Source organism: Trachemys scripta, chromosome 5 (genome assembly GCF_013100865.1).
Source record: "Trachemys scripta elegans isolate TJP31775 chromosome 5, CAS_Tse_1.0, whole genome shotgun sequence".
Lineage (NCBI taxonomy): Eukaryota > Metazoa > Chordata > Testudines > Emydidae > Trachemys > Trachemys scripta.
The window spans coordinates 16,429,316-16,445,142 of NC_048302.1; the positions used below are offsets into that span (position 1 = coordinate 16,429,316).

The window sequence follows — 15,827 nt, forward strand, 5'->3', positions numbered from 1 at the left end:
CATTTTTGGGGACTTTTTCTTATATAGGCGCCTGTTACCCTCCAACCCCTGGCCCTGTTTTTTCACAAATGCTATCTGGTAACCCTAAAAATAGGGAAAGTATGATTATTAATCTGCTTTTCAACTATCAAACTCTATACAAAAAAATTAGAAAAGGAAAATAAATACTGCAATGTCTGAAATCTTCTGATAACATTTGTATGATAGACATGCTATTAACACCACTAAAATAGAGCTGAGCAGCAAAACAGAGCTCTACACGTTCCACTAATCAGGCCTTGGCCCTACATCCTTCCTTTTCTGACAGCGCGACCCCATGGGAAGGAGACAACTCCCTCCTCTCCCCTTCCCCGCTCTGGTCCATATGAGTGCATTAGACAGAAGACCCTGCTTTTCCAGGCCCAGCGTCTGAACCAGGGGGTGCAACTCTTGGACTGGCCCCCTCGCCCAGTGGGGTGGGGCCGGGGGAAGAAACAGCTCAGAACCAGTAGTCGTGCACCCGGAGGGAGAAGGGGGCTGAGGGTCCCCTCCCAGGTAGAGGCTCTGCTGCCTCCTCTCGTGTAGTCCCCCCGGCTCAGTGTGCGAACCCACTCCCGCCCCAGCGCCAGGCCCCGCGGTTGGCGTCCCGCATCCCAGAGAGGCTGCACCTGGCTGGCAGCAGGCAGCGTTCGGGAGAGGGGAAGGGGTCATGTGACCCTGCTCGCAGGGACAGGGGCCAGTCTAGCCGTTGCTCCTCTATGATACAAAGGCACGAGGCGGGTACCCTCTCGCCGGTAGCTGGAGGACCGCGCCCCCTCCTTGTCTGTCGGGGCGAAGGAAGATGGCGGCCGCGGTGAGGCAGGAGCTGGCCCAGCTCATGAATTCCAGCGGCTCCCACAAGGACCTGGCGGGGAAGTGAGTGACGGCCGGACGGCCCGGGGCTCGGGCCAAATCGCCGCGGGGCGGGGCTGAGCGGGGCAGGAGAGGGAGTGGGGCTGTGGGGAGAGGAAATCGGGACTGGGGCGGGTGGCTGTGGGGAGATGGGAGAGGAGGTGGGGAAAGGGGATCAGGAGGGGCGGAGGGTAGAGGAGATGGGGAAAGGGGATCAGGAGGGGCGGAGGGTAGAGGAGATGGGGAAAGGGGATCAGGAAGGGCGGAGGGTAGAGGAGATGGGGAAAGGGGATCAGGAGGGGCGGAGGGTAGAGGGGATGGGGAAAGGGGATCAGGAGGGGCGGAGGGTAGGGGAGATGGGGAAAGGGGATCAGGAGGGGCGGAGGGTAGAGGGGATGGGGAAAGGGGATCAGGAGGGGCGGAGGGTAGAGGAGATGGGGAAAGGGGATCAGGAGGGGCGGAGGGTAGAGGGGATGGGGAAAGGGGGGGCGGAGGGGCTGTGGGGAGAGGGACAGAGCGAGAGGGGATGGGGAAAGAGGATCAGGAGAGGGACACAGAGTAGAGGGGGCAGCACTGACAGCTGAGGTGGGAGGGGAAGGTGGCTTAACAGGTGCCGAAGGACAAGAATGAGTGTCTTGTTTTGGCCTTTACCTGCAATCCCAGTAACTGACAGACTGGAGGAGCCCCTGGTCTATCTTGTGCATTTTTGGCTGCAATTTGTGCACAGTCAGTTAAACCGTTTGCCCTGCTCAGTCAGTCAGTTTGCATGTTGTTCAGCTGGTTCTAAAGATATGGAAACGTGAATATTAAACCACAAAAATTTGTAAGAAGGATTAAGGGGCAGGTGAGAACCTGGGACTACTTTTAACTCCCTTTGTAAAATGGACAAAAAAGGTGCTGCTAAGACTTCCAGGGTCAGTGCAGACAAGACCTCGGCTCTGTGTTAAAGATCTTATTAGTGTTACAGCTTTGGGCTCATATTAAAATTTCAGGCACAGAAAGGCAGACTAGTTTGGTGTTTCAGGCAACTAAATTCCAGATTTGTCATTGATTCTTGAATTTGACTTGGAAAACACTTGATTTGACTGTGCAGAAACTTTATTTAGTAAAAATATGTGATTTTAAACTGCTGTTACTTGAGTGACAGTGCAAAACGAAAACTCTGATAGTGAGACTATTCAAAAATATACTAGTGCTAAAACACAGTACAGCTTATCTTTTTGTTGCTGACATGTCAAATCACATAAGTTTAAATAGATCTCTCCCATAATTTATTTCCCATAAGATCTGTTCTTTGCAACTGTATATAAACTGTATGGGTTTGTGTTGATCTACATTGTCAAATTAGCTAATTTCAGAAAATTCAGTGTTTAAAAAATAGCTTTCTGATCGTCTTAGACTTTAAAGTCTTCTTCACACAGCACACAGTCAACTTGTGGAACTCCTTGCCTCAGAAGGTTGTGAAGGCTAGGACTATAACAGCATTTAAAAGAGAACTGGATAAATTAATGGAGGTTAGGTCCATTAATGGCTATTAGCCAGGATGGGTAAGGAGTGGTGTCCCTAGCCTCTGTTTGTCAGAAGAAGACCACAGGAGAGAGATCACTTGATCATTACCTGTTAGGTTCACTCCCTCTGGGGCATCTGGCATTAGCCACTGTCGGCAGACAGGATACTGGGCTGGATGGACCTTTGGTCTGACCCAGTACGGCCATTCTTAAAGATAGAAGAAACCATATGATGATCTAATCTGACCTGAATAACATGGGCCATCAAATTTCACTAAGTAATTTCTGTATGACGCTTTCTGTTGAACTAGAGCATATGTATCAAAAAGGCATCCAATCTTGATTTAAGAATATCCTTTAAATAATATATCATCCTTTAAATAATGTCCAGACTCTTCTTTAAATTCCTTTTTAAAAAAATCATGTATTTTCTGCACCGCTGCTTCTGTGCAGCAGGGTCTCTTGGGAAAGCTGCAAAACACCACCCACAAATATTCTACACACGCCTTCCAGATACCTCTTACATTTCAAGCTTCAGCATTGTTGCTGCTAAATATCCACTTATAGATTCATAGATTCATAGATTATAGGACTGGAAGGGACCTCGAGAGGTCATCGAGTCCAGTCCCCTGCCCGCATGGCAGGACCAAATACTGTCTAGACCATCCCTGATAGACATTTATCTAACCTACTCTTAAATATCTCCAGAGACGGAGATTCCACAACCTCCCTAGGCAATTTGTTCCAGTGTTTAACCACCCTGACAGTTAGGAACTTTTTCCTAATGTCCAACCTAGACCTCACTTGCAGAGCCCGGGAAGCATGTAGAGAAGCGTTCCCTCTGAAGCAGTGCGTGAGAGAGGAAACATAATTAACTGATCATCAACAGAACAGTAAATCTGACTATGCATGGATTGCTATCAAATGCACAAAACTGAAAAATGTAGGTTTTTCTGATCTCTTTAAATTACAGATTAAATAAAATCTTTATTATTATATGGGTTTGAGTTTTTGGTATCACTGTAGAGCCCACCAGTCCAAACCAGAATTGGAGACCCATTGTGCTACCACAATGGTTTTCATCCTGTGCTTCGTGGACCCCTGCGGGTGTCTGCAGACTGTCTAAGATTTCCAAAGGAGTCTGTGCCTTCATTCAAACTTTGTAGGAGTCCACAAATGTAAAAAAGGTTGAAACCACTGTGCTAGAACGCTGCACAAATCCATTGTAAGATACTGGCCCTATCCCAAAGAGCTTACAATATAAATAGACAAAACAAACAGGAGGAGGAGAAACAGGCACAGAAAGATGGAAGTGACTCACCCAATATTAGAGGATAGGTAAGGTAACAGAACACAGGGCACTGGACCAAGAAGCAGGAGATCTATCTACTAGACGACATTGCCTCAATCTTAGGAGTTGCTCTTAACAATAGTAGGCTTAAAAAAATTCAGATGGAAAAGGAACTTTAAAGTGATGGTATCCCTTTAAATATTACTGTACCACTAAGGCTATAGTTCCACTTATGGGTATAATGACCACTTAAGCCATGAGATCAAAGCTGCAGTAGTTATTGTTTGTTGTTAAAACCTACAATATTTTGAGGTAATACATGTTTGAAACAAATAACATTTTCTCTCCTGGTCTGTGGTAGTGTCATTTCAATCTCCATTCTGTAATGACACATGCTTCCTCCTCCCGCCAGTATCTCTTGTCCTCCCTGAATCCAGCATTTTTGATCCTCTGCCCCCAGAGCATGATAGTCTTATAACATATGTAATCTCATTTTGTGTACTCTTCTGGTACCCCATCCCTATGACAATACTAAGGCATTATGCCTGTCTATCAGACTTAAGGAGAGGTGCTCTAACCTGCACACAACGACATACGTTATAGTTCACAGTATGTAAATACAAATCTTGGAGGACTTGGGCTGGGGTTTTCAAAGGAACCAGGCACTGAAGTCCCACTGAATTTCACTGGGCTTTAGGCACCTAGCCTTTAGGCTCTCTTGAAAACCCCAACCTAAAGAAATATAGAAACTTTAATAGAGAGTATAAGAGAAACAATCTAAACTACAGGGTAAGCATCAAAATAGACTGAACAAATGAAATGATATTAATTGTGATCTTTTGGGGTTTAAATCTATGGACAGATATCGTCAGATACTGGAAAAAGCAATTCAGCTATCAGGGGTGGAACAACTAGAAGCCTTGAAAGCTTTTGTAGAAGCAAGTAAGTGTGTCTGTCTGGAATAGTACTTGTTTTGTTTATGCATTGACGACTGAAGACTTGATGCATGTTGGATTACACATTCAGATAAATATAGCTTAGGCTATGTGAATGTTTGATGCTCTTTGCATATTCAGTCTTGCACCTGAGGTCTGCTTGGAGCACCAATCATCAATATGTTAACGTTAATAGAAAACCGACTTTAAAATGACTGTAACCTTGTTTTGTAAACTAGATATTTTTTCCTCCCCCAAACCTGTCAGTGGTATAGCTCTTGAATACACTCATGGACACTACATTAAAAACCTAAAATATCTGGTCTTTGCAGAGGATTAAAGTGATTATTAGTTAAAAAAATATTTAAGCTTTTGAGGTAACATGTAAAAAGTATCAGGGAAAAAATGCTCAAGACCTTTATTTCCTCATATTTGGATATCTTAGAACTGTCAAATAATTTTACTAACATTTCCCCTCATCAATTGTCCAGACTGAGAACAGGCATGATAAAACTTAGCATGAAGTCTTAATTTGTCCAAGATGTTATAACTAAGGCTACGTTTTAGTCACGTGTATTTTTAGTAAAAGTCTCAGACAGGTCAGGGGTAGTAACAAAAATTCACAGCCCGTGACCTGTCCATGGCTTTTACTAAAAATACCCGTGACTAAAACTTGGGGGGGAGAGGAGACTGCCTGGGGGCCCCAGGGGTGCTGGAAGAGGTGGCCCAGGTGTTGGGTGGGGGAGGGGACGCGGGCAGCAGCACACAGCCCAGGACCCCCTCTGCTGCTTGGGGCGGGGGTCTGTCTTGGTGAGGCTGGTACGCTCCCTACGTGGCTCCGCACCTCCCCGCCCCCTGGCAGCAGCAGAGTTTTGGGTGTGGGAGGGGGTAGGGGGTTGGGGAACCGGACGGGGTGAGGCGAGCTTTGGGCAGCGCTTACCTGGGGGGGCTTCCTGGAAGCGGCGACATCCCCCTCACTCAGCTGCTAGGCAAAGCTATGTAGCCTAGGAGCTGAGTGAGGGGGATATCGCTGCTTCCAGGAGGCACCCCCCAAGCCCCACCCCCCCGAGGTAAGCGCTGCCCCGAGCCCACCTCAGCCTGTCTGGTGCTCCAACCCCCTGCCCCCTCCCACACCCAAACTCTGCTGCTGGGGGGAGGGGGGCGGTGGCAGTGGCCTGAGCCTGCCCCAGCAGCAGACGGTGGGACTGGCGCAGGGGCTACCTGAACTGCCCCTGAGCCAGGTGTACTGGCCACTGCATAAATCACGGAGGTCACTGAATCTGTGACTTCCGTGACCAACTCGCAGCCTTAGTTATAACATACACACCTGAAAATAGCAGTTTAGAATGAAAGTTCTTTCTAAACCATAGGAAGACCTAATACGTTAGCCTTTGTCTTACCTGAGAACTGTTGTGAGCTATGTAGCAAACAGACAGCGTAGGTTTCTTAGAGAGTAGAATCTAGTTTTCTTAAAATTGTTGTTAACGACTTAAAAACCAGGAATATTCAAAATTACCATTAAAGCTGCTGATTAACTATGGATTGGTGATATCGAAAGCATTGACCTATATTTCTTCTCTTATTTCCTTCTATTGTGTCTTTGAACTAGTGGTAAATGAGAACGTCAGTCTAGTGATCTCACGTCAATTGCTGACAGATTTCTGTACGCATCTCCCAAATCTTCCTGATAGCACGGCCAAAGAAATCTATCACTTTACCTTGGAAAAGATACAGCCTAGAGTCATTTCATTCGAAGAACAGGTAAGAGAGAATTGAGTGGGTGAGATTCTGTGTCCTGCAACATGCAGGGGGTCAGATTAAATTATCATAATGATCCCTTCTGGTCTTAAAGTCAGTAAAAGTTAATGATGAGCATATTTGTCTTCAAGTTCAAAACAGTTTTTAATCCTAAATATTGTATTTTTCAATTAAAAAATGGACACTCATACTCATGGTCCAATTTTACATTCTTGTGTACCCAAAACTCCTGTTGAATTCGATGAGGATTTGGGTGTACAAAGAATTCCGTATTTGTCCTTTAATCAGGATGTTAAGTATTTAGTTCCTGCACTACTAAAAATGGCTTCCTAGAGCAAGATAATCATCTGGCTATTAGAGAAACCACTGAGATGCAACCTGGAACTCATTGTGCTGCATTTTATAACAGTAACACACTGGGCAGGGTATGTGAAGAGACCGTATTTGTTTAAAAAAATATATATATATATATATAGTTTTATTAAAAAGTGTTCTCTAAATAAGTTAAGAACTCAAAATTTGTTTCAGGGAAAATGTTTCCTTGAAATACCAGCTCATCAGTCAGCTAAAGAGTTTAGTTCACTGTATGTTGTCAAGCCTGCTCATTTCTTTCTGTCTAGATACCCTGCAGCATTAGTTGGTAGTATTTGTGTGTGGGGGGGAAAAGAAGTTTTTATTTAAATATTATAAAATCTAATATTGGAAAAAACAGGCAATCACGTACCTTGCTTTACATTTCCATCTGTTTCCTTTTTATTATTTTAATCAGCTTTCATCTCAATGCTTATCTAAATGTGCCTACCCATGTTACAATGGTTGTACATGGATTAAGCCTATCACACCAAGCAAATGGATCAATTAATTGTCACAATTCCTCTGTGAAGCCTTGATCCCACATTGTAAATCTCAAGATTGGGAACGAAGTTATATGAGTGCATTCCTACCTCATGGGGGTGATGTGAAGGTTAATTTTTTAGGCCCAGACCTTCAGAAACGGCTAGTGATTTTGGGTGCCTCAATTTTGGAGAGCATAACTGATATGAAATGTAATAGTGCAAAATGCAAGGTCATGCACATGTAAAAGGGTCTGATTATTCAGAGAGTGGGTGCTGAGCCCTTTCCAAAAATCAGGTCCCTTTTTAGTGTCTCAACTTGGGAATGCCAAAATTGAAGCACTCAAAACCATTAGTCATTTTTTAAAACTTTGGCCTATGTTTGATAAAGATTTTTAGATGAAAGGAGTGTGGTTATGAAGCTACTGTATCACGTGTCAGGTAGCTGGAAAAGTACTATTGATAAATGAGAAGAAGCAGATGGTATGATTGTTAATGCAATATGGATCAGTTTTATAGTATGCTTTTGTTTTTTCCAGGTTGCTTCTATAAGGCAGCATCTTGCATCAATTTACGAGAAAGAAGAAGACTGGAGAAATGCAGCACAAGTGTTGGTGGGGATTCCCTTGGAAACAGGACAAAAGTAAATACTGTGGTTAGACACAATTTTGTCCTGCTGAGTATCCTTCTGTGGTTTTTAAATGCTTCCCTAGAGTTAAGTGTGTCTGGTTTTTCTCTGCTTATTTCCCTGGATCTTCAGTAGTGTGGCATGGTGACAATTGTGTAGGTAAATTCAAAATCATCTCTGCAGTATCAAAATACTCCTTGGCTCTCAAAGCACTAACATATATGGAATACCTAGTCATTAGCATCCTTCTAGCGAATGTGATTAATGAATAAAGCTTCACTTCAAAACACTCTCTACCCCTTTTCCCTGTTCATCCCTTTTTCCCTCCATGTACACATAAGGAGTTGCTATAGGCTTTTCCCAGATTAATGTCCTCTTGTGATTGCAAGATTGAAATGCTCACACAACTGGATTTCTATATTCTATATTTTTCTGCTCCTTCACAGACAATACAACGTGGATTATAAATTGGAGACTTACCTGAAAATTGCCAGACTGTACCTGGAAGATGATGACCCAGTTCAGGCGGAGGCTTATATTAACCGAGCTTCGCTGCTTCAGAATGAATCAACCAATGAACAGCTACAGATCCATTATAAGGTGGTGTAACTTATTTTAGTTTTTCCTTCTACGAGGAAAAGAATACCACATTGAATTATAGTAGGGCGTGTGGGGTGTTTTTGTTTTTGTTTTTGGTTTTTTTTGGTAGCTTTACATAAGCTTTTGAGAAATAGATTTACGATAGATTGATAAGAAGATTTTTCAAAATGGACTTGTCTCATTGAAAGTCAATGTGAGCCTAAGCTCCTAAGTGTCTAAGTCACTTTAGATTTCTAGGCTACATAAGCAATTTTGAAAATGTTATTTCTAGCTTACATCTGAATAATCAAGATAAGAGAAAGGACACTGAATAACTCACTTGAATAAGCATCAGGAAAAAATAAATTCACCATAATCACTGACACCAAACAACAAGGAATAAAATGAATTATTTTAAGAAATCATATACTCCTAGAGCAATTTGTCCTCTAGCAAATGTTAGTCTCCTAAATATTACTCTGTTATGGGGTAAAAGCATTAGGGTCAGACTGACTACCAAATAGGTGCAGTAAAGCATGTAGTTCTAGAGCATTACAAGTAAAATTTTTTTAATATACTAGGCTTGAACTACACAGTCAGCTATGAAATTACAGAGTGAGTATAAGCATTATAAGAGAAATTGGAGGAGAGGGAAGACTGAAAAAGCAAAGAAATGCTAAACTCTGAAGAAGAGACACCAAGGAAAAATTAGTTTCTGTGCAGCTCTTTGAATATATAGTGCAAAGTGTCATTGTTAGTAGTAAAAAGGAGACATGGGTTATGAAACATTTGTACTACATTTTATGTACTACTGGTTTATATTCAGTTTCATTTTTAATAGTTAGGCACTAGCACAATGCTGCAATGTTTGAGATCCAAACACTGAAGGGAAATGTTTCTTTCTTTGTAAACTTATCCCAGCCCACAAAGAAATTTTTATATAAAAATATTTAATAGGTTTTGCAAAACCTAATGCTTGATCTTACACTTTCTGACAGTTTAAATTAATGAACTGACTGTATTTACGTATTCGCTGCTGATACTCTCTATTTTTTGGATGAAATATAAAACCAGCGTCCTGACCACTTGTGGCCCATTAAAGGTACATGATACTTAAGAGCTAGTGTTGTTACTCTGCTGTTCGGGCCAAATTACAAGCTGGATAATTACTTGGATCTGTCTAAATCGCTGCTGCATCTTTTATTGGATCTATATTAATCTTCACTTCCTGTCTATACTGTTGTGATATTGCATTGCCCTGTAACAACTGAAATTTTGTTTTAGAATTAGGTGCACCTCTACTGTGAGGCAGGTATTAGTATATATAATTCCATATTTGTTTAAATTGCTAAAGCACTGTGGAATCCTATGAGATGAAAATGTATGTAAATAATTATGCTCAGTAATAACTCATGAATTTCACATTCAGATTAAGATTCTGCAGTTTCTGTAGAGATCTCACAACAGTCTTTGGAGGACAGATTGCCAGAATATCAAGTCTCTAACTGCAGAAGAATAGTTATTTTGAGCTCTTGCAGAACTTTCCCGAGATGATGGTATTCTTCTCAGCAGACTTAAGTGATGCTTATGGAGCCACGCTCTCACTTTGTAATACAGCAGCTAATGTGTCTCCACTGTACGGTCACTTTCCTGTTTAGCTTTTTTCTTACTGAAACATTCTCTCTTTAGGTGTGCTACGCTCGTGTTCTTGATTACAGAAGGAAGTTCATTGAAGCTGCCCAAAGGTACAATGAGCTCTCTTACAAGAGCATAGTCCATGAAAGTGAGAGACTAGAGGCATTGAAGCATGCTTTGCATTGTACTATCCTAGCATCAGCAGGTAAAATGAATGTCACAGATTTCTGTGTATTTCTGGCCTTTTATATTCCATATAAAAAAGGATTGTTAATCTTTAGTTGATCTCAGCATAACCTTTCGTGTAGCTCTCATCCTTGTAAAATGTAATAGCGAGGAATCTAGAAATATGAAAACGGGTAAAAAATTGAGAGTTTGATAGCAGGCCAATAACTAGGAGTTTGGAGTATCTTTCTCTCTGCATGCCTATGTTACAGTCATCTCACCAGGATGCACAAAAGAGTGAGTAAGTGGGAAAAGTTTAGGGAGTTTAAAAAAACACTTTGGAAAAGGTTGCAGTAGGTATTATTATCTAAGGAAATTTTTTCAGTCACTGATCATATAGTATACCTGGAGACAAACTAAGGGAGAAATGCAGGAAGGATTTTTTTAGAAAAAGGAACCATTGGCTCATTTCTTAAGGCCTTTATTTAAACTAGGCATGTATTCGCCATGAGAAGACCTACCCATCCTTTATTTGCAATGAAATACCAGGTGTCTAGACACTATGAGGATGGGCATATTAGAGGCCTTGATAGTTTTCTATTATAGATATTTTCTATATGATACACTCCTACCCTTGGAATATGGTATAGGAGTTAACATGACAGCTTTAAAGCATTGTTCCCTCATGGGCACTGTTTTAGTAAAGTGATATTTACAGAATTTATTAAGGAGATCATTTTGTGGGATTCTTGTTATTTCTCCTAGGACAGCAGCGCTCTCGCATGTTAGCCACTCTTTTCAAGGATGAAAGGTGTCAGCAGCTTGCAGCCTACGGGATCTTGGAGAAAATGTATCTGGACAGGATTATCCGAGGGAATCAGCTGCAAGAGTTTGCTGCCATGCTCATGCCACACCAGAAGGCAACTACAGCTGATGGTACAGACTTGGTTAAAGCACAGTAATACTGTATTTCAATATCCACACAACTTATCCAGTATAGATTTGCCTAGTACAGGGGTAGGCAACCTTTCAGAAGTGGTGTGCAGAGTCTTCATTTATTCACTTTAATTTAAGGTTTCGCATGCCAGTAATACATGTTAATGTTTTTTAGAAGGTCTCTCTCTATAAGTCGGGGGGGGGGGGGGGGTGGGGGGGCAGGGCAGAAGGCTGGGGAGAGGGGGTTCAGGGCAGAGGTGGAGGTGCAGTGCAGAAGGCTGGGGTGTGTGTGGAGGTGCAGGGCAGAAGGCTGGGCGTTAGGGGCGACTCAAGGTCAGGGCAGAAGGCTGGGTGTGTGTTGGGTGTGGGGGGTGCAGGGCAGAAGGCTGGCGTGCTCGGCTCGTGGGGGTGCTCCCAGCCCCCTGCCCTGAGCGGCTCAGGGCAGGGGGCTGGGAGGGATATGCCCTGTTCCACCCCCTTCCCCAAGGCCCGTCCCTACCTCTCTCTGCCTGCTCTACAGAGCAGCGAGCACGCTGCCGCTCGGCTCTGCTCCACTCCCCCTTCCCCTCGCAAGGGCTGTGGCCGGCAGGGAGGGGGAGGAGGAGGAGGGGCTGGAACACACCATACCGAGGGAAGAAGCGGGGGAGGGGGGAAGCTTGGCTGCCGCAAGACCGGTGGGTGGGGGGGCTGAGTGGGGCAGAGGGCCGGGACCACCCCGCTCTCCCCTGCGGAGGCAGAAGCTTGGTCCTGTGGCAGCCAAGCTTCCCTCCTCCCCCGCTTCTTCCCCCAGCGTGGCGCTTTCCAGCCCCTCCTCCTCCTCTCACCGGGCAGGCAGCGTGCCACTCAGAATCGGCTCGCGTGCCGTGTTTGGCACGCGTGCTGTAGGTTACGGACCCCTGGCCTCGTATATGCATAGAAATGTTGCTGTCTTTAGAACTCTACCCTCCTTAATGTATTTTAGTGCTCAATCTTAGCTCTTTTAAGAGATCAACAGGTTAAAACAGAGATAGGAACTGAATCTATCTAGAATCCAGCTTCTACATACATCATTAGATTATACACCTCAGTAAATTTATACTTTAATCTCTTCTAATGAAAATAACTCATTTTTCTAATCTTGTTTCATTTTCTTAGACCTTCTCCTCTCAGCTTTTCCAGTTTTTCAGTATATTTGTAAAATGGTGCCCATCAGTTTTTTACAGTATGATCTATTTTCTACAGATTTATACAAATCTCTTGTTTTGTAAGTTTGATAGATCTCAGTTTGTTTTCCTAGCTGCTGCCAGATAACATGGATCTAAAAACCATCAGCTTCCTACCTCCCAAATCCATTCTCTGATCAGTGCAGCGCAGCTTTTGGTAACACAGTTCAGGCTAGAATTTACTAAATGATATCAGTGGAGCTTTAAATTCAAATTAGTGTACTCTCTAGCTTAGAGTGGTTAAGTGCGAAGTCCATGAAGAGTATGAAATACTTCATGTGCTAAGCAAGCCTTACCTTTATGGACACCTCTTGCCCTACAGCAAGGAAGAAATACTTTGAAAAAAATCAAACTGAAAAAAGTTAGAAAACATTCCTCTTACCAGATAAGCTGTTTGCATCTTTTGAATGCCAAACTCCTATTTGGCTACATTCTATACTTATGCTGTCTGGTCCAAAATTGAAAAAAAATCCTTGTTAATTAATATGTTCATTTAACTGTTGCAGTGTCTCTCCCTCTCTGGATCATAGCTGATTCTATCACCTATTTGTACTGTAGTAGAGCAAGATCAGGTGCTAGGTACTGCACAAACAGTAAAAGGCAGTCTCTACCCTAAAGAGTTAAAATATTGAGACAAAAGGCAGAAGAAAGGAGAACAGCAGTATCCCCGTTTCTCAGATGGTGAGAACTGAGACACAGATTAACTCACTTTAAGATCATACGTGAAACCTGTATCAGAGTCAGAAAACTAATTCAGCGCTCCAGAGTCCTAGTCCAGTACCTTAACCACAAGACTACCTCCACTTGGATGTCCTAGACCTGAGCTAGAGAGACTAAAGCTGTTCTTCTAAGGGTACATCTACACTACAGGGGGGAGTCGATTTAAGATACGCAAATTCAGCAACGTGAATAGCGTAGCTGAATTCGACGTATCGCAGCCGACTTACCCCGCTGTGAGGACGGCGGCAAAATCGACTTCTGCGGCTTTCTGTCGACGGCGCTTACTCCCACCTCCGCTGGTGGAGTAAGAGCGCCGATTCGGGGATCGATTGTCGCGTCCCATTGGGATGCGATAAATCGATCCGAGAGGTCGATTTCTACCCGCCGATTCAGGTGGGTAGTGTAGACCTAGCCTAAGTTGCTTACTTTGAACAGTTATGTAAATTGTTAGGGTCTTACTGCTCATTTACTTTTGTATGGAGTAATAGTTCTGGAAGGAAACCAGATATGGTTAAATACTCTGTACATATACATTTTTTACCAAAGTATTTCTCTTACTTATAGTGCAAGAAAGTCCATTGAAAACTCTTAACAATGAAGTGTCATTTTATTCCATCTCTAAGGGTCCAGTATCTTAGACAGAGCTGTTATTGAACACAACTTGTTATCTGCAAGCAAACTATACAACAATATTACTTTTGAAGAACTTGGAGCACTATTAGAGATCCCTGCAGCCAAGGTATCTTGTTTGTTTCCTGTGTGATAATTTTTGAATACAAGACACAAATTCCATTGGCAAACAGTGATATTAACAAGTATTCTTGGTTATAATTTTAAACAGTTCAGCTTTTCAGGTTTCAGTGCTTAAGTACTCTGCCCTGCCTCTAGTCTTTCAATCACATAACCAACATGTTCAGAATGCAAAACATTTAACTCATTTTGAGGGATGGGGAGAGAGGGAGAGTACTTAACTTCGCTCATCAACAAGAAGTGGATTAAGCAGTAGCATTGACTGGTGCCAAAGGGAGTCCATCTGGTTCTCTTTGGGCCAGAGGTTGGGCGGCAGTAATGCATAGTCTTAATAAGTTAGCGGGGATGATGTGTACAGGTTGGGCATTCTTTTGCAGCGTCAAATATGTTGGAAACAAAATTAATATTCTCAGATCTGTCTCTCTAATTCCTATTTTGCAGGCAGAAAAGATAGCTTCTCAGATGATAACTGAGGGTCGGATGAATGGATTTATCGATCAAATTGATGGAATAGTTCATTTTGAAAGTAAGGTTTTTTTTCCTTCTTGGTGCAATTCAAAATACATTGGTTGAGCTGTTCTCTACAACACTAGCAAGTTATGTTTTTTAAATGAGGATCTACTACTGTACAAGCAAGTGTATTCGGACTTGCTACTGCCAGCAGATGGCAGAATCTGTATTGTAAGTAGCAGTTCAGCTTGTCTGCTTGTTACTTACAAAGATATATTTTACTCTTTTTTCTAATGTTTGACTCTATACAAAAGCTATATCAGACTGCAAAATAATTTCATCCTCTTAGTCTTGAAAATACATGATGAGTAGGAAGTTCTCCACTTTCACTTTGTGGTGCAATACCTAATTATGTAAAGTACAGCCACCAATCATTTAATCTTTTAAATTTAGAAATAACTATACGGTAGACCTGGTAAATAGACAATACTTTGTCATATAATTAAGTGAAAAAACAATAAAAATGCTTTTAGTTGAAATACAGCAGAATTGCAAAGAATCAGTCTGCTTTTGCAAATTATTATTTTTCTTTTTCCCCCCAGCACGTGAAGCTCTGCCAACATGGGACAAACAGATTCAGTCACTATGTTTCCAAGTTAACAACCTTCTGGAGAAGATTAGTCAGACAGTACCAGAATGGACAGCACAAGCAATGGAAGCTCAGATGGCTCAATAAACCTATACTTAGTCTTTTGACTAGAATTAATCTCCTGCTGTGCTGGACAGATGAAATCTACTAGGACTATGAAACGACCACCTGAAAATTATAGTACTATACAGTCTTTTATAAAACTCCTGAAGTTTTGTCAGAATACTCAATATGGTATCACTGCATGAGAAATATGCTTTGCTGTTTTGAAAGTTGTGGTTTAAAAGTACAGGAAGAAGTAAAATCTTAAGATAGATTTGTGCTGCACATCCTGTTTACTAAATTGTGGACTCGTCACTTTCCATTGGCTGTTGTGAAAATGTAAGTGCCATGTTCCTGTGAGTTGTGGTTATTCCAATAAAGGGAGGAATGAGCCAATTAGATTCATCCTATCCTATGATGCCTTTGTTTTAATAATCACTTGTATTTCACTCACTAGCAGTTTGAGTATGAAAATGCAATATAATTCTAACCTTCCAAGTTTTCTATATTGGATTTGCAATTTAGATATCTACTACATCCAGGAAAATAAATACCCTCTTACAATTCAGGGAGCAGGAAAATAAGTTAACAATCAGAGTTTATTCTCTCTTATGTTCTGGCAGGATGGCAGCAGAACCAGTGAAATGAGCATACCATGGACAAACTAGCATTAGTTATTAATAACAGGAGAATACTCACTCCAAGACAGCTTAGTACATACAATAAAACTTAACTTTCATTACTGCTTCTCAACACACATACATGCACAATAAGTGAGACAAAGACAAATTTGATGTTGCTTTACTTTTATTGATTTATTTCAGATAAGTCGTGCTTTGCAACAATCAAATTAAAATGCATACAGCACTTTCTTGA

General features: G+C 42.1%; 1 protein-coding gene across 1 annotated transcript; it reads left to right on the top strand.

The window, feature by feature from the left end:
• Positions 1-773: 773 nt before the first annotated feature.
• On the top strand, positions 774-15,361 carry COPS4 (COP9 signalosome subunit 4). Its single transcript, XM_034772105.1, has 10 exons — positions 774-894; positions 4,532-4,611; positions 6,214-6,365; positions 7,735-7,838; positions 8,270-8,423; positions 10,092-10,242; positions 10,968-11,138; positions 13,684-13,799; positions 14,252-14,336; positions 14,863-15,361. Exons 1-10 carry the CDS (start codon positions 821-823, stop codon positions 14,994-14,996), a joined length of 1,221 nt encoding a protein of 406 aa, XP_034627996.1. The 5' UTR covers positions 774-820; the 3' UTR covers positions 14,997-15,361.
• The last annotated feature ends 466 nt before the right edge of the window (positions 15,362-15,827 follow it).

Bases quoted from the DNA above. Each gene is read 5' to 3' on its own strand.
- COPS4 (XM_034772105.1), top strand. From the start codon at position 821: ATGGCGGCCGCGGTGAGGCAGGAGCTGGCCCAGCTCATGAATTCCAGC. The intron at 8,424-10,091 runs GTGGTGTAACTT...TTCTCTCTTTAG, and splicing joins AGCTACAGATCCATTATAAG to GTGTGCTACGCTCGTGTTCT. The intron at 10,243-10,967 runs GTAAAATGAATG...TATTTCTCCTAG, and splicing joins TACTATCCTAGCATCAGCAG to GACAGCAGCGCTCTCGCATG.